This window comes from Vitis riparia, chromosome 8 (assembly GCF_004353265.1).
Source record: "Vitis riparia cultivar Riparia Gloire de Montpellier isolate 1030 chromosome 8, EGFV_Vit.rip_1.0, whole genome shotgun sequence".
Classification (NCBI taxonomy): Eukaryota; Viridiplantae; Streptophyta; class Magnoliopsida; order Vitales; family Vitaceae; genus Vitis; species Vitis riparia.
The window spans coordinates 7762722-7788161 of record NC_048438.1 but is presented as its reverse complement, the minus strand read 5'-3'; the positions used below and the strand labels follow the sequence as shown (position 1 = coordinate 7788161).

Below are 25440 nucleotides of genomic sequence, written 5' to 3'. Positions count from 1 at the left end.
GGTTTGGGCTAAATATTAGTATTCTTTAACATGAACATCTTAATATTAATAATATAATTTATACTTTATTAAATACATACTCATCTATGAATATATCAGGTATTATGGCAGCCTTACACAGATGATATACTAGCGTTGCTTCCAGACATTTGTTTAGCCGATCAGGATATTTGGCGGACAATGTCACCACTTATTTTTTTTTATATTGTTGAGTGGCATCGTCCTGAGCGTGTGTTGCGACAGTTTGGACTCATACAGGGTATTCTTTCGACACCCCCTATAGATTCTGACCTTCACTCCATAGATCGACGTGGTCGACCTCAGTTTGATTGGAGGTTGTATCATGAGCGCTACGTGGCATTATGGGAGGCTAGGGGGACCACATTGTCACTGCGGCGCCTATAGGGCCTCATATGGACTACCATGCTCCGTACATGACATGGTATCGTCGTATTACACGTCGTTTTATTACACCTATGAGTGATTTTGGACCTATGCGGTACCAGGCTACTGCTTTATCTGCCCACTTATTGGTTCGTATCACTTTAATATTATGTACATATTCTGTATAATATTTATTCCAACAAATAATTATATATCATTTTATGTGACAGATTGAGACTATGACATCTATCATATCTCGAGGAGGTCATGCATTGGAGGACTCTGATACTGATGCTTGCCGCACTGGTATTGTTGATATTATTCGTATGGCCACTGATGTTATGTGCATTATTCGAGAGGATTATCGTCTCCCACATGTAGAGCATGGAGGAGATAGGTCACCAGCTCAGTCGACAGTTGCTCGACCACCACTTGTTCGAGGTCGGTCGACATCTCGAGGGAGAGGTAGATATAGTAGTTGTCAGCCCATCACATCGTCAGTATCAGCATCATTACAGCCCCCTACCTTTTTATCCTCACGATTAGTATAGTCATCCATCTCTTCAGACGTACCATCAGTGCAGCACCCTACTTCTTCAGACCCACCATCAGCCCAACCCCTTACCTCCTCAGACCCACCATCAGTACAACCCCCTACCTCTTTAGACCTACCTCCATCACAACCTCCTACCTCTTCAGACCCACCATTAGTGCAGATTGACACATCTACTCAGCTAGATTTACCGCCAGTCATTCCGAGGGGTAGGCGGGGCTTACGTCGACCTAGATTGCTACCTCCACCACCACCTCTATTTCCAGCTCTAGCCCCATCACAGACAGATGTTCTTCATGTGTCACATGCAGTACCTGCTACAGTTAGAGAGGGGCGTCCAAAAAGGAAGAGAGTACCAGTTACACATAGGTTCTCTCCTTGTGGAGGCATGTGAGATTATATATGTTTTTTATTTTCCATATATTAATGTTTAGTGGATATTTTTTGTGACTTTAATTAAACTATTAAAAATTACATTTTGTAGTAGACTTTTTGTAATTAATTTCATTAACTAATTTTGTAAAAAAATCTATATATGACAACTACGGCTTAAGAGTATGTTATTATTTTGTTAAAGATAAATTTGTCATAATACAAATAAATTAATATCTTAAAAATTAACAAATTAAATATCTTAAATTAATAAATTATACAATTTTATATATTATTTATATGTTATATAAATTTATTATTTTAAGATTATTAATTTATTAATAAATCAAATATTCATTTATAATATCTTCTATTTATCAATTTATGTTTGTTGAAATAATACTAGATTTTTAAGTTTAAACATAAATAATTTTTTAGTTAAGTATATTTTTAAAATTTCAATAATAAATTGTCATTTAATAGTTTTTAATTAAATTTGAAAGTAAAAAAAGTATTATAATTGAAATCTCAGTTATTAACTACTATACTATTATTTCGATAAAGATAAATTTATCATAATATAAATAAATTAATATCTTAAAAATTAACAAATTAAATATCTTAAATTAATAAATTATACAATTTATATATTATTTATATGTTATATAAATTTATTATTTTAAGATTATTAATTTATTAATAAATAAAACATTCATTTATAATATCTTCTATTTATTAATTTATGTTTGTTGAAGTAATACTAGATTTTTAAGTTTAAATATAAATAATTTTTTATTTAAGTATATTTTTTAAATTTCAATCATAAATTGTGATTTAATAGTTTTTAATTAAATTGGAAAGTAAAAAAAAATATTATAATTGAAATCTCAGTTATTAACTACTACACTATTATTTCGATAAAGATAAATTTATCATAATATAAATAAATTAATATCTTAAAAATTAACAAATTAAATATCTTAAATTAATAAATTATACAATTTATATATTATTTATATGTTATATAAATTTATTATTTTAAGATTATTAATTTATTAATAAATAAAACATTCATTTATAATATCTTCTATTTATTAATTTATGTTTGTTGAAGTAATACTAGATTTTTAAGTTTAAATATAAATAATTTTTTATTTAAGTATATTTTTTAAATTTCAATCATAAATTGTGATTTAATAGTTTTTAATTAAATTGGAAAGTAAAAAAAAAATATTATAATTGAAATCTCAGTTATTAACTACTATACTATTATTTCGATAAAGATAAATTTATCATAATATAAATAAATTAATATCTTAAAAATTAACAAATTAAATATCTTAAATTAATAAATTATATAATTTTATATATTATTTATATGTTATATAAATTTATTATTTTAAGATTATTAATTTATTAATAAATAAAACATTCATTTATAATATCTTCTATTTATCAATTTATGTTTGTTGAAGTAATACTAGAATTTTAAATTTAAATATAAATAATTTATTATTTAAGTATATTTTTAAATTTATTCATAAATCATAATTTAATAATTTTTTAATTAAATTTTAAATTTAAATAAAAATGAACTAAAGCCGCAGTTGCCAACCGCGGCTTTAGTTAAAAAATGAAGCCGCGTTTGGCAAATGCGGCTTTAGTGCAAAAACGAAGCCGCATTTGGCAAATGCGACTTTAGTGCAAAAACGAAGCCGCATTTGGCAAATGCGGCTTTAGTGCAAAAAGGAAGCCGCATTTGGCAAATGCGGCTTTAGTACAAAAATGAAGCCGCATTTCCCAACTGCGGCTTTAGTGCAAAAATGAAGCCGCATTTCCCAACTGCGGCTTTAGTGCAAAAGACGAAAAAAAAAATATTTTTTAATGATGTGGCGCCTATGTGGCATCAAAGAGGCCATTTTGAACAATAGTTTCAAAATGTACCCATTTTCAACATTAAGTTTCAAAAATGGGTCATTTTGACCCAAAACTCCTTAAAATGGTCCAAATCTAACTATAGCTTTTAGGCCTAGGTAAAGAATCATGATAATTGTGTTAGAATTGTCACGTGTGGCACATGGCTTTCCTCGAATGTGTTTCACACTTTCACCGACCTTCCCTTTCAATTATGCATATATTCATCAATCAACTTTCACGAACAGGTCAAGAAACCACTAATAAAGTGGGGAAATTTTCCCACTAACCAAACACCCCACCGTCCAATAACATCCGAATTCCCACTCGTATTTTACCACTTGAAAGGGAGCCCTCCTCTGGTCGTCGTAAGGTGTTTGTTGAAAATAGGAAAGAATTTCACTACCGAAGAGGGTTTTAGAGAAAAACAGAGAAAATTAACCGCCTTCCAAGGAAGGGAGGGAGAGAATGTGGGAAAAACGTATGGCCATTGTTAAAAGGAGAGAGCAAAGACCTAGCATTATCTTTTCTCTCTTTGGAAAATGTCCAAGCGCCACACTTTATTTAAGGCACTTTCCCTCCTCCTTCGCACTCTCTCCAAACCCAGATACGTAGTATTCTCTAATCTCTCAAATCTCAGCTAAGCTGAAACCCTTCGTTTTCTGTATCTGGGTCTATAATGGCGAGTTGGGTCTTGTCAGAATGTGGCATAAGGCCCCTCCCTCAAATCTATACTAGACCCAGAACGGGACACATCTCCAACTCCAGAAACAATCACTCAAGGATTAGATTTTTTCACTCAAATCAAAGTAAAACAGACCTAAAATTTAGAGAACCAATTGGGTGTTCTAAAGAGAGGAACTGGGCGCTCAAAGTGAGCGCTCCATTGAGAGTCGCGTATGGAGAAGAGGAAGAGAGAGGAGAGATAATCAATAGGGTTAATGGTGTTGAAGAACAACCCGAATTCGACCCCGGAGCTCCACCGCCGTTCAAATTGGCAGATATCAGAGCTGCCATTCCCAAGCATTGTTGGGTGAAGGACCCATGGAGGTCCATGAGTTATGTCGTGAGGGACGTGATCGTTGTTTGTGGATTAGCGGCGGCGGCGGCTTATCTCAACAACTGGGTTGTTTGGCCTCTCTACTGGGCTGCTCAGGGGACCATGTTCTGGGCCCTCTTTGTTCTTGGCCATGACTGGTAATCTCACAATCTCTCTCTTTATAGATCTATTCTCTCTGTTTCAGTCTGTATTTTGGCACTCTATTCCAACACCCCATTTGTTTGGTTTCATATGCATTGTGTTTGATTTTGATGTTGCAGTGGACATGGAAGTTTTTCCAACAATCCCAAGCTAAACAGTGTGGTCGGGCATCTTCTACATTCTTCAATTCTTGTGCCTTATCATGGATGGTATGCTTCTGATGAAACAAGCTCCGAGCAATGGATGCATATTATTCTAGTTTCAGATTGAGAATGCTTTGTGTTCAAATGTAATGCATTTTGATTTTGATTTTGATATTTGTTACAGGAGAATCAGCCATAGGACTCATCACCAGAACCATGGCCATGTTGAGAATGATGAATCTTGGCACCCGGTTAGTGGCTTCCTGCTATTGATGCCTTTTCCTTGTTTCTTGGTCATGTTCCTGCTTTTTTTCTTTTTTCTTTTTTCTTTTTTTTTCCTTTTAGATTCTTCAAAAAATTCATCAGCTCATTTTTCTTGTAGTTGCCTGAGAGAATTTACAAGAACTTGGATGTTGTAACGCGAATGTTGCGATTCACAGTACCTTTTCCCATGCTTGCATACCCTTTCTATCTGGTAAGTGTGTTGTTTCTTGGTTGATTAATTCCAACTGTGGGCTTAGAAATTGTTCTCTGATAATTCTTGTTTACAGTGGAGCAGAAGTCCTGGAAAGACTGGTTCTCACTTTGATCCCAGTAGTGACTTGTTTGTCCCGAGTGAAAGGAAAAATGTCATCACTTCCACCATATGTTGGACTGCAATGGCTGCATTACTTGTGGGGTTATCATTTGTAATGGGTCCTATTCAAATGCTCAAGCTATATGGTGTTCCCTACTGGGTAAATCATATTTCTCCCCTCCATATATTTCTACACTTGAGGAAATGAAATTCATCTTGCTTTGTCTTCCCCAAGCACATCATATGTTTCATATTGACTTTGGCTGTTTGCTTGGTCAGATTTTTGTTATGTGGCTGGATTTTGTGACTTATCTTCATCACCATGGTCATGATGATAAACTTCCTTGGTATCGTGGAAAGGTATGTCATCATGCTTTCTACTGTTTTTGGTTTTCAATAAAATTTTCATAGTTCCAGAAAGATGAAACTAACTTGTATGTTTACCAAGAGTAGTCATTGTGTTTAGGCATTAAAACAGAGGGAGAAATACCACCAACTGTTACCTTCTCTGGTTTAAACCTTTGGCATTGTTTTGATGTAAAAAGTTTGAATTTTCCTTCTTGTGTGGACAGGAATGGAGTTATCTGAGGGGAGGGCTTACAACCCTTGATCGCGACTATGGATGGATTAATAACATTCACCATGATATTGGAACACATGTGATTCACCATCTGTTTCCTCAAATCCCGCACTATCACTTGATAGAAGCGGTGAGTATCTCCGAAGGTTTGAATAGCTGCTCTATATAACTGTGAGAAACATTCCACAAAGAGCTCATTCTAACAAAATTTCCTCTCTAAACCTTGTAGACTGAGGCAGCCAAGCCAGTGCTAGGGAAATATTACCGGGAGCCTAAGGGGTCTGGACCTCTACCATTCCACCTAATTGGAAGTTTGGTGAGAAGCTTGAAAAAAGATCACTATGTCAATGACACTGATGAGATTGTGTACTACCAGAGTGATCCTCAGCTTAGCGGATCCTCCAATTCAAAGTAAAGCTCTGTTTCCCTGGATGAAACAGGAAATGTTTTCATGTCTTCCATACTGGATCCCTTTGCTTAACTTTGACAAACTCAGAGCTTTTATTACTAGGGTTTGGAGGCAATTCATTTTGGTATTAAATTTTCCATAGAGAGGTAAGAAATTATGGAGAAGATTACTGCATTCGATTATTTTGAAAAAATGGAAAAAGTTCATGTAGGACACTCAATGTTATTCTTGTAACAGTAGAGAAAAATTTGTATACTTATCCTCCCTGAAGAGGAAATCATCTCTTAAGCAATTCTATCATGTATTGTTACGTTGAAATTTCAAACTGAAGGACATTGAGGCAATATAATTGACGAAAACCGTAGTTTCTCTTGAGTTGTGTGGACAAGGTGAAGAACAAGCGATTGTGATAGAGATATCAGAGCCAAGACGAGAGTTGTGATTGGGGGAAACCATCTGACAAGGTTGGTGATTTTGATGTCACACCCTTTTTCCATAGTGAGGTAGGGTCCAGTAGAAGCATTGATCAGTGGCTATAACACCATTGTCTTGATGTTTTTGGCCTCTACTCTTGGGGTTTCAATCGTCATCACAGCTAGCTGGGTGGATGGCTTTGTGCTAATGAGATGTCATTTTCTCTTAGGTTCTATTGATAGTGCAAGTTGATGATTTGTGTCCTTTTGAGCTGAAAATATATGGTGTTGAAAAGCCAACTTCCATCTTCCTCTACCTCATATCCATTTTGTAGTACATGCCCACAACCCAGTCTGTCGTGACTTATTCCATACCATTCATTTGGTATCCAATTGGGTGGGAGCCGAGCTTCAGTTTCATCTCCATTTAGACCCTGTCCACACATGAAGACATCCCTCTGCTTGGGGGAAAGGCTTTCTAACTCCAAACTTTTTTTTTTTTTTGACCATTTTTACCAGCCAGAAGAGATTGATGAGATGTAGTTTTAACCACTTGTCATAGGTCATATATGTTGGAAAGAAAGGCTTGAGGCAAAATATCTTACCTAAATGATTTGAATCATAAATGATGTGGTTATGAAAAGAAAGCCTATTTATTAACGAATTAATTTGGTGTGATGGATTTCACACCATGAAAGAAAGACTTGAGAGGGACGTTGTAGGAAGAGATATTAAATCAAAGGCAGCTGTGACGTATACTCAAATTGAAGACCATAACAATTTGACTACGAGGTTCAATGTTTGAAATGGACTTCCAGTGTTTTTATTTTATTTGAAATGTTTTTAGTCTAAGGTTATGTTTGTTGTGAGAGAAAATGACAAGAAAAGAAAATAAAGAGGAAAAATAAAATAAAATAAAATAAGGTAAAAAAAATAAAATATATATATATTTATATTTAAATTTAATAAATTATTTTTTTATATTTTTTTCAAATTTTTTTTTACTTGCTTTCCTTTATTATAGAAAAATTAAGTAATTTAAAAATGCATAAATTTTTAAAAAACAATTTCATTATCACTTATTGGAAACCAAACATAATCCAAGTGTTTTTTAAGAATCATTTTTTTGACAAATTACCTGCTAAATACCTCACGAAGCATTATAAATTATTTCTTTTAATTTTTTTTTAAATTCTAAATTTTATTAAATATTAGATTTTTCTCAAAAAGAAAAAACAAACAAGTTTTCTTAAGCTAAAAATAATTTCTAAAAGCACTTTTCAAAGGATTTATTGATTACATTTGGTGAGGTTTTTTCTGAAGGTGTTTTAAGACAATGATTCTAGAAAGTGTTTTCAACCTACAAATATTTAAAAAACAAAAAAAAAAATGTTTGGTAAAATTTAAAAAATACTTTTAAAAATCTGAAAAAATTACTTTTAGTATTGAAAAATTACTTATAATATCTTCTAGAGAAAAACTTAAGAAGATTCTTTTGAAAACACTTAGGAGGTGTTTGGTACGTCGGAATAGGGAATGGAAATAATATTTTGTTTCCTTTCCTATTTCTTAGTGGAATTGAATGAATTTGATGATTCCATTTCTAGCATTTGGACGAACTTAGGAATGCAAGATTGGAATGATTATTTGTTTCAATTCCAATGTTTGATAATAATAGGAATGGAAATGAAAAAGAAATAAATTTACAATAATATCCTTACATATAATTTAAAATATTTTTTATTTTTACTTTTATTTTAAAAAAATAAAATTTGAGAGGTTTTTTGTTATTAAATAATAAGACTAAAAAATATATATATATACTCAATAAATAAAAAATTAACCATAAAAAATCGTATAACTCTAATGCACAAATATTCAATTATTATTTTTATTAAAAATTTGAATAATTTGTCATGCTTAAGTAGTTATAAAATTATATTTTTCAAAAAAAAATTATTTATTATAATATTTAAATTCTCAAAGCTAGCAAATGTTTTTCGTATTTTCAAAAGAGGAAATAAAAGAATTCAAATTTATTTTAATTTTCAACAAGTATCATATCCAATAAAATCCATAACCTTAAAAAATTTTAAATATTCGTTTTTTTTTTTATCAAAATTTTAAATAATTTGTCATCCAAAAAAAGCTATAGAATTATATTTTACTAAGAAAAAAAAAGATAAGAAGTGGATGATGAATGGATAGACCTTTACAAAGAAGATAAACATTGGGTTTGAAAAATAAGATAAGAGGGTAAAATAATAATTTAGGTTATTTTATATTATCAAATAGGTTTAATGAATCAGAATACCACCTACTTTTAATGAATGCAAATCCGACTCATAAGTTGGATTTGATTTCTGCCGGAATAATTTTTTATTTCATTTCCGCCTTCTTAACATTTATCCAAACATAGGAATAAGGGAGAAAAGGAATGAGATGTCTATTCCCACTCCCTATTCCCGTGTACCAAACACCCCCTTATAGATAAAATATTTCCATTAAAAACACTCTAAAAGGCGTTGTCACCTCTTTAGGATGGAACCTTTTCACTTAATTCACTCTCTATTCTCTTAATCTTCCACTATAGAATTATCTCCCCACTAATTCCTCAGCCTTTTCATTTGATTTGGTAATTTTTTATTTTTTATTTTTGGTTATTTGATTAAAAGGACTATCGGAAACCCAATTTTAAAAATCTAACTTTTAATTCTTTTTTTACCATATTTTGATAAAAATGTCCTTATTCTTTTTTGTAAAAATGTTCATTTCATTTAAAACCTACTTATAAATACTTGAAATAGTCAAGGATATTTATGTGAAAAAAAACAGATTACTCCAAATAAAAACATGGAAGAGGTTAAATTCATAAATATAATGATTATTTCATCATTTTAACTAATTAATTCTTTTTTTTTCTCAAATAAAAATAAGTCATCATCACATCATCAACCTCCTCTAATGATCTACTCTAAACAATTTTAGGCAAAATCTTACCCACTCCACAATTGAAGTAGTCACACCATCATATCTTTTTATGTTTGACTTTAATTAGAAGTGGAAGTTTATGCCAAAATCATAATTTTCAAGTAATAATATTTAATAAGATAAAAGTTTGACTAAATACAAATTACCTTTTATGCATAAGTTAAAATAGAGTTTACATAAAAGGTAATATTTTTTGTAATTTCATATCAAGTTTGTTGAATAATAAAGCCTTTTGAAAAAAAATTTCAAATAGGTAAAAATTTTCTATTGACTATGTTTGATTCTTGGAAAAATATAAGAAATAGAATACAAAGAAAAAGTAAAAGAAGTAAAAAAGTGAAGCAAAATTTTAAAAAAAAAATTAAAATCAATAAATTATTTTATATGCTATTTCAAATTTATTTAACTTATTTTAACTTTTTAATATAAATATTCTATAATTTAAAAATATATAAATTTCTAGCTAATTTTAATTATATTAAAAAATTTTGTATTTTTCATATTACAACCAAACATGAAAAAAAATCATTTTTCATAAATTTTTTGTTTTGCTTTTCTTAGTACTTTTGGAACCTAACATAACCATAAAGTTTTTTTTTTTTTTTTTTTTAACTTTTTAGAAACCATGGACTAGTAATGGATTCACGTCTATGCTGGACCTGGATTAGAAGCCCAATGTGGCATAGGATCTGTGCAGCACTTTAACAACCCAAGCCTGTCTGTGCAGGGCCTAACACCAAGTCTAAGCCCAAGTAACTCCTATTAACATCCCAACACCATCTTGGGCTTAACATTTGAACCCAAAAACTAATAGGCCCACTTAAACTTGAAACAAATATGTCGGTGAGAGAGTTGCACCCATGTCAATATTGTTAGAATGAAATGGAGCAGCAAAAGTCAGCAACTTCGGCTTCGCCCTCATCCACTATTAAAAATGGAAACAGAGCAGGCCAGTGAGGTTTGATATATTGGCAATCTGGCACCATTCCACACCAAAACGGTGTCGTATTACTGGACCAACAAACCCTAAAATGACACTGCACCACCCATTTTGTCCTATGTAGGCAAAGCCACCTAATTGGACCTAGGTCTTCGTTCCTTTTTTCCACTGGTAATCCCAGTTTTTCAACGATCAAACAGTGCCCACATCACGCATTTTCCATTTCTAAGTTTTTTTTTTTTATTCTCTCTCTCTCTCTCTTGGTGGGGCATCATCCTCATTCTTCTTCCTCTTCTCCCATGTTCAACCAGTTTTCAAATCTTGACCCCGCCTATACTCTACTCTGCCTTCCTCATTTGTCTGACTAATTATCTGGATTGTGTTTTTGGTAGTTTTGAATTCCACCGCCAAAGTGCCAACGTCTTTAGTTTAACTCCATATCTCTGCCTTCCCATATAGCTCCTCTCTCTCTCATTTTCCGCTCCATTTTCTGCTTCTGATATGGCAAATTCACCTAGTGACACAGGGTTTACCAAGTGTTTTTCGGGTGCTGTACGCCGGCTACTATGCACAGGTAGTCTCCCAACACACCCATCTGATCAGATTCCAGAATTGAGCACAGATGAGCTGAAGAATCCATGTAAAGATTCAGAGGGTGAGGCCAAGGTTGAGGTTGGTGCTAGTCCAGGAATAGTGGCAAGGCTAATGGGGTTGGATTCATTGCCAGAGAGAAATTGGGTTCCAAGAGCAGCAGCTCTGAATTCAATTACTCGAAGCATGTCTCTGAATTTCATGGATTACTTTCCGGAAGTTGATCCAGCTCAAGGTGGCCAGCATCGTCGTGTTAGGACTTCAGTGTCCTTCCGTGAGGTCCCCACCTCCCTGCACCAGCAAAATCATGACTGCTTTGTTCTCTTCTTGGAGAATGTGGGTGAAGCAGGGGAGATGGGACCACACATGAGGAAATCTGAAATGAGGTTTCCAGAATTGAAGCAGAAGAAAGAAGAGAGAAGCAAAAGCAAAGACAACTCGAAAGAGAAGGCGCTCGTGAAGAAAAGGGAGAGTGGAGAGAACAGCAAGAGGGCTTGTAAAGGAAAGAATGAGCCGAAGAGGGTGTCTGGTAAACTTTCTTCCAAGCTTGGTACCTGCTATGGAGTTGAGGACTCTGGTTCAGTCTTGCTTCAGAAGAAGAAGGATGTTCCTGCAACTTCCAAGGTGAAAAGCCCAGTGAGGGAAGCCTCAGTTGGATCAAAATTCACAAAGAAGAAGGACAAGGGTCAGCGCGGAGTCAACAAAGTAGAGCCAGAGTGTGATTCAGAAAATTCAAGTCCAGTTTCAGTTCTTGATCACTATGGTTTTCCAGTCCATCATCCAACTCCATCAGGTAAATTAGTCTCCTCAATTTAATATGCTTTGGCATATCTGCAACTTCATTATAATCTTTGTTTTTTTTTGGTTTTCAAATGTTTTCAGCAGGACATTCAAGGAAGATGGGATCCAAAAGGAAGAAATCGTCATCAAAACTGTCTAACTGGGACTACCCAGCTCCAAACCTCATTCGAATATCAAACACTGAAGATCAAGAACAAAGGGCAATCAGGAAAAAGGAAAACAAGCGATCCAAGAAAGATTATTACACAGAAATGTTCAGCAAGGTCTGCAAGTTGACTGAAGAAGAAATGAAAGAGTCCAAGTGGGAAGCTAAAGAAGCGAGTAAGACTGAATATTTAGAAGAGATCTGCACAGAGTTTGAGCAACAAATCCTCAATCTTCTGTTACACCAGGTTGTCAATGAACTCAAGGAATTTCCCATGTAAAGCCATGCAAACTTTCTTCCAAACATGTGGGTTGGTTCAAACCCCAATTTCTAGTGACAGTGTGAATGAGAAATGAAATTTGAATTGGAATTCAGGTGTGAAATCAGTTTCCCAAATCTGCTAGGCAGAGCAGCCACCAATACACTAGTCAGAAGCAGAGTCAGAACATAGAAAATAGAAATCATGTGGAATGGGCGTGATACTATGATATCTCCTCTGCATTTCCCATACCCCTTCCCACAACAGAATCAGTACATCCCATGTGTTAATTTGTCCTGGCATTGTAGTCCAACATGGTGCCCAAATTGAGAGAATCACTACCCACTTTCCAAACAGTACTTCTCTTGATATTGCTTTAGGCTTGTAGAGGTTTAATTAATGAATGAGAACTGTGAGTTAACTATGTGTTAAGGTCCGTGACATTGGGCTCCACATCTCAAGCCTGTCTATTTCGTTGGTTATATGCTGCATATGATCACATGAGACTGTTGGTGTAGAACTTTGATTAGGTAAAAGTCATTTCTAGATCCATTCTATCGCCTTTCAATCCATCAATTAATTGGGTTTTGAAGTTTTCCCCTTTGCCCATCCACTCAGTTACAAGCATAATGATTCACTTTTTGTTTCTTATCATGAATCATTGTTCAACATTCAAATGAATAGAATCCGCCTTCATTCAAGGGTTTTTTTTTATGGTGATGGAATTTAAGTTGTCGAAATTAAGTTACAAAGAAACGAGAATAAAGTAAAAGAAAAAAAAAAGAATTAAACTAATAAGAGTAAGGTAAAATAGAATATGAATGGAAGATAAGAGGGTAAAAATTCATGTGGTACATGTACGGTAGCAATTGATTGATGAGAAAGTTGTCCATATTTGGCACCTTAGTAAGACCATTTTTCTTTGAAAATGCCTAGAGAATCTCATGGTTTAAGACACCCAGAAAAGTATTCTAAACAAAATAAAACAATATCTTATATCATTGAGCAAAAATCAACCATTTTTGACTCCATCACTAGCCTGCTCACCAAAGGTCAGCAACTTCGGCTTCACTCTGATCCAAGTGAAAGAGGAAATAAACTGAAGCAGAGAGGCTCGTGGAAAACGATGAACTGATGGGCCCGGCAGCTTGAAAATGAAACGGTGGCAGGCCCATTTTGCAGTACCATGCAAATTCCAATAAACTGATCCTTGGTCGAGATTTTTCCACATGAAGGGCCCAACAGGAGAGCAGCATTTCACGTTTTCCAGCGGAGACGGGAGACCTCCTTCTCTCTCATCTCTCATCTGCTATTATTCCCTGCCGCACTTGTCATAACATGTGTTTTGACCTTTGGATGCTGGGTTTTGAATTCCACGCCTGAAACTTCTGAGTTCTGAACAGACGGCTGCTAACTCCATTTCAGCCTTGGAAACATGCCCGTAGGTGACCAGGAAGAGGACCCTTTATTATTTTAATTGCTTTTAGAATTAGAAGCACTTTACGAAACTCACAACTCACTCTTTTCACATTTGAGTTGTTTTTTTTCTTTTCTTTTCTTTTCTTTTTTCTTAATATTTTGATTCACATTCGTCCCTACTTTAAATGCGAATTCAATTAACCAAATAACTAAAAATTTAAAAATAATTTTAAGAAACGTTTTTAATATTTTCAATATTTAAAAAAATTTATCATTTAAATATTAAAAATATTAAAAACACTTTTTAAAATAACACTTAAATTATTAAATAAATTAAATACATAAAAACTAATTTTAAATAATAAATAAATTTATGGTTATCATCCCAATAAAATCTTATAATTCATCTATTAATATTTTGTAGTATCCAATAGCTTTATTTTAAAATGTTTAACAAGCACTCGTAACAAGCAAGAAAAATTCAAAGTTTTTTTCACTAAAAAAAAATAATAATTAAGGACTTGTTTGATAACTATTTTCATAAACAGTTTTCTATTCTTTAAAACAAAAAAACAAAAAAATATGTTTGACAACCAAAAATTATTTTCTATTTTTTGTTCTTAAGAACAAAAAATATGGTCTTTTCATGTAATATTTTTTTAGTTATTATTTTATTATTTTTACTTGTTTTTTAAGACAATTTTAAAAAATAATTATACTACATATAAAATGATTAAAAATAAAACACAAGATACAAAAATTATTTTTAAAATCAAACTTTTGTTTTATAAAACATTATAAAACAGTTTTCAAAAACAATTTTTCAGAATTGTTTTTGCAAACAGTTACCAAGCCAACCCTAACTTATCAAAAGTGAGGCAAATGAATCCTAAAGTTATATTTTGTTGGTGGATTATTTATTTATTTTATTTATATTTAGAATGTTTTTCTTAAAATATTAATGTGTTAATGAAAATAATTTCAATAAAAGTGGTCAAATATGCTACCTTTTAATAATATTTCTAACCATTCTAGATATATACTACCTTTGATCTGTGAGTGCATGAGTTTGAATGATTTTTGGAGGATTCCTATTTTGTAATTATTTTTACATAAGTGTGTAAAAGCTCACTTTTTAAAAAAAAATATATATATTATAATAAATTAAGAAGAAAATTGCATATTAGGGTACAATAAAAAAATAAAAAAATACATACCTTAATATATCAAGGAAAAAAATACTTTTGGGGGCTTGATTCTCTCCTTAGCATGTTAATCCTATGAGGGCAGGGTCTTTAGAGCTCAAAACGGTTCTCAAAATTGAAGAAAAAGACGCAATTAAACTGATAAAAGTTCAAATCTAAATTTTATGTTCTTCCAATTCTTCAACTTTTGCAAATCCAAATGAATGTCAACACCAAAATCATGACCAAAGTGGTCCAACAATTTGATTAAAATTACAATCATGGCCAATTCTCATAACTATCGTGCATCTCACTTAAGCCACGGTTGGGACATCATTTTCATTTTAACCTTAAATTAGACTCAATTTCATTCCATAATCCACTCCCTAACAACCCTCAAAGGTCTAATTTCAAACGACAACTAATGAAGCACCCCAACTTCTGCATTTGGAATCCAATTTAAGGGAGGCATCATTGATCATTTAGAAAAATCCAATTAACATGAAGCACAAAAAGAACTTCGCTAGAAGAAGGGCTTGAACCTTCGACCTTGTGGTTAACAGCCACACGCTCTAGCCAACTGAGCTATTCCAGCTTTTGATGAGAAGTTTTAGAAGCTAACTAAATATCTTATATTTAGCACACAATAGCTCAGAAAAGAGGGAGAGATTAGGCATAAAAACAAAGGACTGTGGCTGCACATATTTGATACTTCATTCAATTAACACCGGTTGATCCCATCCTTCAACTCCTAAACTCTGTGTAAAAAGAAATTGAAACAAGAAGTTGTTTATTGTGTTAAGGTGGTGGAGGTGGAGGTGGAGGGGTAACTTTCATGGATATCTCCTCCTGTCCCTGTTATGTTTCCTATATGGCGGTTTTGTATCAGATACCGGTGGCCACTCTGCCATATTCGCCAATGAGCCTCCAGCAGCTCCTTCAACCTGTGCCCCATTTTCCTCGTTCACATCCAAAGTTGCTGATGGGGCTGCTGCAGCTCCTCCAAACTGTTCCCCATTTTCCTCGTTCACATCCAAAGTTGCTGATGGGGCTGCTGCACCTCCTCCAACCTGTACCCCATTTTCCTCGTTCACATTCAATGGTGCTGAAGGGGATGCTGCACCTCCTCCACTATTACTGTTTCTTTCATTGTTTTGTGACATTCTATATGGTTCATTCATCCCGTAGTCGAAGTAAATCCAAGGGTCGCTCCAAGTAAAATAGGAAAATGGCGGTAGAGTTGCCGGGAAACTGCGAGAGAGCCCTGGCATCATGTCAACAAGAGCAGGTGGCCTATTCATGACTGCTGATGCACCAGCTGCCTCATCGTTTGACCCAGGCATGTTGGGAGCAACATTAGGAATAGATGCTGCAGTACTGCCCCCATTATCCCTGGCTTGATCACCAGGAGCATTAGCAGCAACTGGAGTTTGCAAGTCAGACACTGAACTGGCCCCATTGGAATCGCCTGCAACAGCCGAGTCCACTGGAGCTTCTGCACTGCCCCTATTGAAATTCCCAGTGTTATCACCAGCAACAGCTGAAAGAGCTAGCGGATCAGAAAATGCTAGGGCTTGAAATCGATTAGATGATACCTCCAGCCCATCACCAGGTATGTTGCAAGCAAATGGCGGAGCATAAGTTGGAGTTTCTAACCGGGATGGTATATTGACTTCAGGGGCAGACACCACTGCTGGAGATGGTAAAGGCAGCTGCTCATAAGTCAAACCCCTTCTTCTGTTATCAGCTCGGTTGCATGCAAGCATGTTGAGAAAACCAGATGTAGCGGAAAATGATACAGCATTAGCAACCGCCGGAGTTTGCAGCTGACATGCTAGACGGAGCCCACTGAAATCCCTCCTCCACTTGAGAGAGTGGTGGATTGCAAGCATGTGGAGAGCAGTCCCTGGAGTTTGTGGCCGAGACGCTACATTGGACCTATTCAAGACAGTATCTCCATCACCAGATGGGAAGATTGCAGGCACATTGGGAGCATTCTCAGCAGTTTCATCTCCAGGTGGGTCAATTGCAGGCATCTTGCGGCATTAGCAGTAAGGCAGTTGTTGTCTATTAATTTAATATTCACCTGCTAATAACCTAATGGCATGGCTGATTGAACAAAAAATAGATCAACCAGAAGACTATATATATGAACCCCGCAAAGAAAATCAATTCAAATAAATTGAGTTCAAGGATAGAAGATCAAGGGTCTGATCTGTTTGGTTGCATAGAAATGTCCGATTCTTTAATTTCTCTTTGTTTGGCAACCAAGAAAACCAAGGCGTTACTCTGTTTAGTTGCACAGAAAATCTTGATTCTCTAATTCCTCACTGTTTCGGAACCAAGAAAACCATAAACAAACTCCATCAAGCTGGATATTGTTATGTTTTTCATTCCTGAATTTTACAATTTTTGCGAAGCAAAAAATGAAATGAAATTAAGCATACAAATCCAAATCTCAGTCTTCTTTCCTTTCACAGTTTTCTTAGCAACCAAACAAAGCATAAAAGAAACTGAGATGAAGGATGTAACAGCAAGGATTGCCTCGATTTGGTTGCATGGAAAATTCTGGTTCTGTAATTTCCTACTGGGAACCAAGAAAACAAAAAGACTCCCGTCATTCCCAATTTTTCTTAACAACCAAACAAAGCAATACAAGAAATACCAAGAGCAATCCATGAAAAGCTCAAAACGCATTAGTCCAACCAACGTCTCAGACATACAAATCCAAATCTCAGTCTTCTTTCCTTTCACAGTTTTCTTAGCAACCAAACAAAGCATAGAAGAAACTGTGATGAAGGATATAACAGCAAGGATTGCCTCGATTTGGTTGCATGGAAAATTCTGGTTCTTTAATTTCCTACTGGGAACCAAGAAAACAAAAAGACTCCCTCATTCCCAATTTTTCTTAACAACCAAACAAAGCAATACAAGAAATACCAAGAGCAATCCATGAAAAGCTCAAAACGCATTATTCCAACCAACGTCTCAGAATTTTTTTCCCCCTCAAGATTCCAAGACAAATTTGAAGACAAAGAAATCGGAAAGTAACCAACTAAGAGAAACCCCTGAAAACCCACAAATTACTTACACATACCCAACCAACATCTTAGATTTTCTTCCAACATTTCAAATAAATTTAAAGACAGAAATGGAAAAAAAGAAGAAGAGAAAAACAAACCAAAAAGAAAAAGAAAAGAAAAGAAAAGAAAAGCTAACAATTGAATCAATGTAACAGCGTACCTCAGATGTGGAATTCTTGAAAGATTGAAAATTTTACATGCAAAGGCAGAGTCCTTCAACCTTCTAGTTCCCTCTCTTTGAGTAAACCAACCACTTTTTGAATATGGGCAAAATAACATACAACCTCACTTTTTTAAGAGTAATGCTTTTCTTGAAAATTTCATATCATATTATTTGGAGTGTAAAAAAATAAATAAAATGCTTTTTTTGTATTTAATTTTTTTAGTAGAAGTTTTTTCTTCACACTAGTAATTGAGTATAGTCCGACATGGTTAATAAACGAGAAAAGTGACTTTTGATTCACTCATTTATAAAAATATAGAAAAAAGAATTTCAATTTTTATATATCAGTTTTATCTTCATTTATTTAAAAATATTTTAAAATCAATGCGCTATGTCATAAATTACATATTTATTTCTTTTCCTAAAATGAACTTTTACTTTTCAAGGATAACATCACCAATTGATAATTTTTTAAAATTGATTCAAATAAAAAATTTAAAGCTAAAAATATAAAAATAAAATATTAACTTTCACTTTGTTAAATAAATTAGAAAATATAGATATAAAAAAAGAGTTGGAAATACAATAAAAGTCAATATTTCATTTTAAAAATTTATAAGTTTTTTTTTTGTTTTAATTGTATTTAATTTTTAAGTATTTTGGTTTTAATTGTATTTTTAATTTTAAAATTCTCTTGTTTTATTGTTGATGTCGACTAATAAATTTTTTTATTCAATTTTATTAACAAAAATGAGAAGATGAGTACATTTATATAATGTAGTATATAAAACCATTATTAATTAAAAAACTAAAAATATTTTATTTATCACTTGAGAATCTGAAGAATTTTTTAAAAATGATTTGTATATAATATTATATAATAAAAATATAATAGATTTATGTGTAAGATATTTTATCAAATTAAAATGATAAATTAATTTTTTGATAATTTTATTTAATATTACCAAGTAAAAGGATATTTAAGAAAATAAATATCTTATTTATGAAAAAGTGTCTGAATTTTAAAATATTTTTAAAATTGAATTTCTTTTTTAAATTAGTGAGTTAAAACCCATTTTTCATTATAAAACGATGTCTAGTCCAAAATCCAACTACAAGTATAAAATAATTTTCCTTGAATGTTTCACTGAATTGTAAAACAAAAATTATATGATTTTCATATTGTTTCCTTTTCTAATATATAATTTGAATAATTTATTTAATTTTTCGAGTCTTCTAGATTCAATTTAGTATGTTATATGAACAGTAGTATGTGGACCTCGCATTTTTGCTCATGCGCTTCCACTCGATGACTAACTCGCTTTTTATTTTAAAAATGATTTATTGTTTAGAAAATAACTTGGAGTCGCCAGTTATTTTGTTTTATTTTTAAAGGGTAAACAAAATAAGAAAGAAACCCTAAGTGTGACTCCTTATTTTGGAAAATGTGGTTTGTGAAAAACCAAATTAGGGCTCGGGGGTAAGGTTACTTATTGGGAAGGTACGGTAAAGACCGTAGCACCCCTCTAAGTCCCTAAAAACGAGTCTCTACTAATGAAATGAAACAAACATGACAATTTATTGATTAAACATGGATATCCGAAATGACATTACATTGGAAGTCAAACATGAATGAAGAATGGTCAGAGTGAAAGCGGGTGCGTACCTTAGCAACAAATGACAATGCGCTATCAGGAAATGGGGGTTAGTGCACAAGAATGAGCATAAAATATGTTACACGCGTCACTAAACAAAATATGAAACCACCAATGGCACACAAGACACTTCACTCAAATTTATTTTTATTTTAAAGAAAACATCGCCAATGTTGGGCCCCCATCAAAGCCCAATTTATTTTTGCATGAATCAATTCCATAAATTCCATCACTTGGAATTACAAAATTTAATTCTTGTTTATTTTAAAACATTTCAAAAATTAGAGGAAATGTGAAAATTGCTTGCCATAAAGAAAAATGGCAGCAAAATTTTATTAAAAATGGAATTTTGATGAACCTAAACATTAAAAAAGGATGAGGAGTTGAGAATTAAATCATTTGAAAACTAGATTTTTTGAAAAATCAGTTTTAAAGACATGCATGTAGGTATGGGTAGTGAAAATGGGCCTAGGGAAGGTGGTCATGGAAACCAAAATCATGTAAGTGGACTCGGAATGCGAGTATCGAGGTAGGGTGTGAGATAACAAATGCAAGTGAGGTAACCAGAGAGAGACCTGCTATAAACTTCTCAATGAGATCCATAAACTTCACGATTTAGATCATTAATGTCTTGATTATCTGGTGGTGTGAGATTAGCTAGGTCCTCCACAATCTCCTCTAATCGGTTTATTAGGTTAGAAAATGATTTTTTTGTCCAAGCATGAGTATCGTATTGCACATGTCTCTCAAGGGAATATCCAGATTTGCACACATATTCGACCAAATAATCAGGAACGACACAAGGCATCTCATGTCTCAGGAACTCCTGCACTCACAAATCAACACATGGCATTCCAGGGCTGAAAATGGCAAAATCAACTCCTGATTTTAGGAACCAAGTGTAAGGTAGAAAAGTGGCTAATATGGTCTCGTCTCCTACCTTCACAACACGCTTCAAAGTGTCTAAAGGGGGTGCAGTGCATTCTCCATAAATTATAATGCGCATTCCATAGAAGGTACCATGACCTGTCCGCTCCCTTAAGAAGCGCCACTTCTTAGGAGCCTCTAAATTGAATGCACCATTTTCATTAAAGCCATTTTGTGCCATTCGTAAGGCTCCTCTACCAAGAATTTTCCTGCCTGACTGCTAGCAGTTAGATAATCTGTCTTAAGGATCCACCTCCCAACAGCTACAACAGCAAATAACTTCTTTGTCTTGCGTGTTGGATCTAGAGCAATGAAGTGTGTTGCCTAGTATGACTAGTGATGAGAGTCTCTGCAATATCTTCCTTTTAAACATTTAATAACTTGCTGAAACTCCTTTCTTTGTAGCTTATGCCCACTTAGAATAAACCATGCAGGTTCAGTTTTCAATATGTTAACAGTATTTCCTACCGGCGTCAAGTCAGCATCAATCTTAGCAAAATTCTTAGTAGTCATTATCGGTGTTCTATTCGATGCAACAGTTGATTTCCCAGTTTTCAGTTTTCTCTTACTCGTATTTTTATCTCCATCACCTATTGGCTTGTTCTCTTTTTCGATTTCAGTGGAGTTTTTCAACTTCATCATAGGTTCAGTATTGGTACTAGTTTTACCAGCAGAATTTGGCACTCTGTTCTTCTCCTCTGCCTTCTTAACATTCCTTTTAGTTTGAGTCTCTCCCTTATCCACATCTTTCTCAGATTCCATGGTCTCCAAAACAGTAGGAACATTTTTTCTCTTAGTCTACCTAAAGTAGATATGTTCCCTTTAGCCATTTTCTCTTTTGCACCATCTGATTTGATAGTTGATTCACCTGGATTGCCACAAATAGTCTTTTTAGTCTCAAGTTCATTTTTGTCTTTTTATGATCCCATGAAAACAACATCATTTGGGTTTACTCCACAGTTGGGCATTTCATAAAAGCATCCCAAAAGTTTCATCTATACATCCATACATTGCCAACCCACATATGATCAAACTCCATGAGATCTCATCCCTCTTGCATCATATCGAATACCCTTTTAGCCTCCATTATACAACAAGACTTTATTTACACATCCTGTCAGTGCATTCCCCAATGATGAACCCAAGGCCATCCGTCTCCGACTGACAAATCTATTAATTCAATGCCCTAGATCTAGTGCACCAAGATACGCGCAAGCCGACAACACACTAACAAAGGTAACGTCATTTTACACCACAACACCGATTCGTGGCATCTTGTGAAACACCCCAATAGCACACTGTACTTCTCATTCTACACATACCCTACAATCATGTTCTTAAGAAGCAACCTGTAGGAGATTCTGGGTAGTAAGGTGGGAAATGAGAGCAATCGTTGCCCAGAATCAATCACCTTCTAGACAATGCATGTTGGGCATGACGATTTCCAGTCTTCAGTTGAAGGCTACCACCATTGACAAAAGTTCTCATGCATTTTTAGGCTTGGGAAATGGGGTGTCTAAAGAGGCCATGCACGTGTCAACATGGTCATGCATGCGGATCATATGCATAGGGGAGAGAATGAGAAAGAAGTTTATGGTGAGTGAATGGTAGAATAAATAGAGGAGATACTGAGAGAAAAAGGGTTTGGTGGTGTTAAAAAAAATGGTGATATGCATAAGGGGCATGAAGGATGGGTATGGAGATAAGTGTGAGAAGGTGGGCAGTGGGTATGAGGATATAGAGAGAGAGAAGGGTGGTGACGGGTATGTGAGGTATGAAGGATGATTAAATGGGCATGATGGGTACATGGTGTGGATGTCATCAGTGAAATGGACAGTGGGAGATAATGGGAAGTGGGTTTGATAGTCATGAAAAATGGACATGAATGATGTAGGGGGAAGTGGGTATAGGAATTGGTTTAGGTGGAGAATGCATTTTATGAGAAGGCTTGGGAAGAATGTTAGGAGGTGCATGCATGTGGGAGGATCGAGAATGAATAAGTGAGGAATGAATGGTGGAGGATGAGGTAGGTAGTGAGAATATGGGTATGGTGAGGGGTATGATGGAGAAGGAAGTGGTGAGCATGAACAATGATGAGTATGGTGGGCATAAAAGGTGGTAGGGTGGTGAGATTAGTGGGTGTTGGAAGATGGTATGAGGTAATGAGATGAATGGATATGAATATTGAAAGATGGAGATGTGGATATGGTGGGTTGGAGTTGTGAGTGAAGAAGGGTCATGCAAGTTGATGATGAGTTCTTCAATGAACCCATCACAATGATCCCCCTGCCTGCAACCACACTTGGTATACTGATATTTCCACTTCAGTTACCAAGTTTACAAGGCCAATCAACACCTCCATATGCAACATCACCCTCATGTAACTGTTATTATAGTATTCATCCTCACCGTACTCACCGTACCCACCGTTGATGCATTTATCATTCCAGAACAGTAGATAACCACAGTTCTAACCTAGTAAAAATGAATAACCAACCTTTTTATGAGGCCTTCAACAATAATATCCTCAACTTGGCAGATCTAAAGAGTGAAGGGCAATGAAGAGCTCACATTGCAATTTTCAGGTGGATGTAATAGTTCCATGGGGAAATGCTAGCATTCATAGTAGAATCGTGGTGTCATATCAGTATCACTGGCATTCCCCAACATGCTCTCGTACAACAACTTGCAACCCATTCATTGCATACTCAGAATCTTCTTACCATGACGAATAGGTCACTTTTGTGTCTAGATAATCACCAAACACTCACCTACTGAATATATTCTCTATAACTCCGTGCTTCGGCGGGTAGAGATGAGAAAAATAATGCACTCAATGAACGGGTACCAGAAACTGGAGAAAATGGAAAAACAGAGCACAAAGTGTAAGAGTAAAAATGAATCCACACAAGCCACATTTCATGTTTTAATCAATGTGCTTAGATGTAGGGGTAAACCAAAAATGGATCTCAAACGGGTTTCAAGGAAAAATCAAGAATGCCAATAATAGAGCCCAGAAAACAGGTTAGAAATCAAGCATAAAGTGAGGGCAGACAAGCTCAGATTCCACAAGAACATAATAAAGTCCCCAATGCTTACATCTAGTCATCAAGATAAAAACCTCATTAATCCTGTAAAACATAACAAAATGATATGAAAACAAAGGGATCCAACTGATAGAAACCATACCTATGTTACTTCTCTCTCAACTCATTTTGTTTTCCTGCAACTCTCTATATCTTTCTGGTTTTCTCTCTGAAGGTTACCCCTTCCCTCCCCCCAAAACACACTCCTACCTTCACCTATGTCTTACCTCCCAAGCTACCCCTCACAAGCTACCCTAAAAAAAACGCTCTTCTATAACCACTCAAAATATCTCTCTCTTCCCACTGTCTTGTCTCCCAAGCAAGCCAAAAATACCTTCTCCTCTAGGCAACAGAATACGCTCATCTACTGAATATTCCCTCCACACATGTCTCTTCCCCATTGCATCCTTCAAACCATTAACGTGATTTTCTAAAGACCAATCAGAAATCAACACGTGGCTACCCAAAATTGTGACACCTGGTCAAAATTAACCTACCAAAAAATACCCCAAAATGGAGGTCTACACAGTACTTGTTCGATCATGCAATTTAAAAATGGTTTTCTATTTTTTAACTCTGTTTGACCGTTGTTCTCTAAAAATAATTTTTAAAAATAAAGTGAAATAGAAAATAATTTTTAGAAAACAAGTAGAAGTTGTTTTCACTAATTTTCAAAAAACAAAAGGAAAATATGAATCTATTTGGTCATATTTTCTAAAACTTGTTTTTAAATTAAAAATAAAAAACAGTTTTTAAAACAAGTTTCATAAAATATTGTCAAACAGGCTTAATTGTATGTTAGAAAATATCGATTTTAATTAATTTTTTTGTAGAGAAATTAATAAACATGTGGATAATATTTCAAAGGTTTTGAAAACATGCATGTATACTTATACTTGATGAATGTATCTTCCTTGTGATCCTGGGGATGTTAAACATCAATTCATTCACGAGACGATAACGTGCGTGATCTAAAATACTACATTTTAAAATTCTTGTGATATGGTGGGAGCCATGCTTAATTTCGTATAACCTCATATTGGGGTTTCCATGGGTTACTTCTCACTTTTGAGAATGCAATTAGCTAAGACCAAGGAAAAATAAGTGCCCGAATTTTTTTTTCATTCTTTAACTTAAAAACGGTTTTTAAAAACAAGTTTTAAAAAACATGGCTAAACCGACCCAGATTTTCTTTTTGTTTTTAAAAACTTATGAAAATAATTTCTACTTGATCTCTAAATTTTTTTTTTAAACATGGTTAAATGGACTCGTGCTTTTCTTTTATTTTTAAAAATTGGTGAAAACAACTTTTACTTGATCTCTAAAAATTGTTTTTAAACATGACTAAATGGATTTATGCTTTCCTTTTGTTTTTAAAAACTAGTGAAAATAACTGCTACTTGATTTCTAAAAATTATTTTTTAATTTACTTTGTTTTTAAAAATAGCTTACAAAAAATAACATTAAACAATTTTTTAAAATCACACAACTAAACATGTTCTAAATATTATGAAAAATGATTTATATATATATATATTTGATTAAGATGTAAAATATGACAAAAATCAAATATAATTAAAATGAGTTATATGATATAGAAAGGGAAAAATAAGTCAAAACAATGTACTTTTGATATATTTCCTATTTTTT

General features: G+C 34.0%; 3 protein-coding genes and 1 non-coding gene across 5 annotated transcripts; 2 read left to right on the top strand and 2 right to left on the bottom strand.

Annotated features, from left to right (window-relative positions):
* Positions 1-3598: 3598 nt before the first annotated feature.
* LOC117921171 (omega-3 fatty acid desaturase, chloroplastic-like) lies at positions 3599-6492 on the top strand. The gene is made up of 8 exons (XM_034838981.1): positions 3599-4420; positions 4544-4633; positions 4752-4818; positions 4950-5042; positions 5119-5304; positions 5424-5504; positions 5717-5854; positions 5954-6492. The coding sequence occupies exons 1-8, from the start codon at positions 3903-3905 to the stop codon at positions 6137-6139; spliced, it is 1359 nt and encodes a 452-aa protein (XP_034694872.1). The 5' UTR covers positions 3599-3902; the 3' UTR covers positions 6140-6492.
* Positions 6493-10680: 4188 nt separating this feature from the next.
* Positions 10681-12397, top strand: LOC117919775. Of its 2 annotated transcripts, none has more exons than XM_034837024.1 (2): positions 10681-11861; positions 11954-12397. In XM_034837024.1, the coding sequence occupies exons 1-2, from the start codon at positions 10979-10981 to the stop codon at positions 12292-12294; spliced, it is 1224 nt and encodes a 407-aa protein (XP_034692915.1). In that variant the 5' UTR covers positions 10681-10978; the 3' UTR covers positions 12295-12397. The 2 variants fall into 2 exon arrangements, with proteins under 2 accessions (XP_034692915.1, XP_034692914.1); XM_034837023.1 differs by having other exon boundaries at positions 10682-11861; positions 11951-12397.
* Positions 12398-15397: 3000 nt separating this feature from the next.
* On the bottom strand, positions 15398-15471 carry TRNAN-GUU. Its single transcript has one exon. It is a non-coding gene; the product is annotated as a tRNA-Asn (tRNA).
* A 238-nt stretch (positions 15472-15709) lies between these two features.
* On the bottom strand, positions 15710-18213 carry LOC117920580. Its single transcript, XM_034838189.1, has 2 exons — positions 18120-18213; positions 15710-16985 (listed from the first exon to the last, which is right to left on the bottom strand). Exon 2 carries the CDS (start codon positions 16910-16912, stop codon positions 15710-15712), a length of 1203 nt encoding a protein of 400 aa, XP_034694080.1. The 5' UTR covers positions 16913-16985; positions 18120-18213.
* Between the last annotated feature and the right edge of the window lie 7227 nt (positions 18214-25440).

Coding starts and splice junctions, on each gene's coding strand:
- LOC117919775 (XM_034837023.1), top strand. CDS start 10,979: ATGGCAAATTCACCTAGTGACACAGGGTTTACCAAGTGTTTTTCGGGT. Junction 11,862..11,950: donor CCATCATCCAACTCCATCAG/GTAAATTAGTCT, acceptor AAATGTTTTCAG/CAGGACATTCAAGGAAGATG.
- LOC117920580 (XM_034838189.1), bottom strand. CDS start 16,912: ATGCCTGCAATTGACCCACCTGGAGATGAAACTGCTGAGAATGCTCCC.
- LOC117921171 (XM_034838981.1), top strand. CDS start 3,903: ATGGCGAGTTGGGTCTTGTCAGAATGTGGCATAAGGCCCCTCCCTCAA. Junction 4,634..4,751: donor CTTGTGCCTTATCATGGATG/GTATGCTTCTGA, acceptor TATTTGTTACAG/GAGAATCAGCCATAGGACTC. Junction 5,505..5,716: donor TTCCTTGGTATCGTGGAAAG/GTATGTCATCAT, acceptor TTGTGTGGACAG/GAATGGAGTTATCTGAGGGG.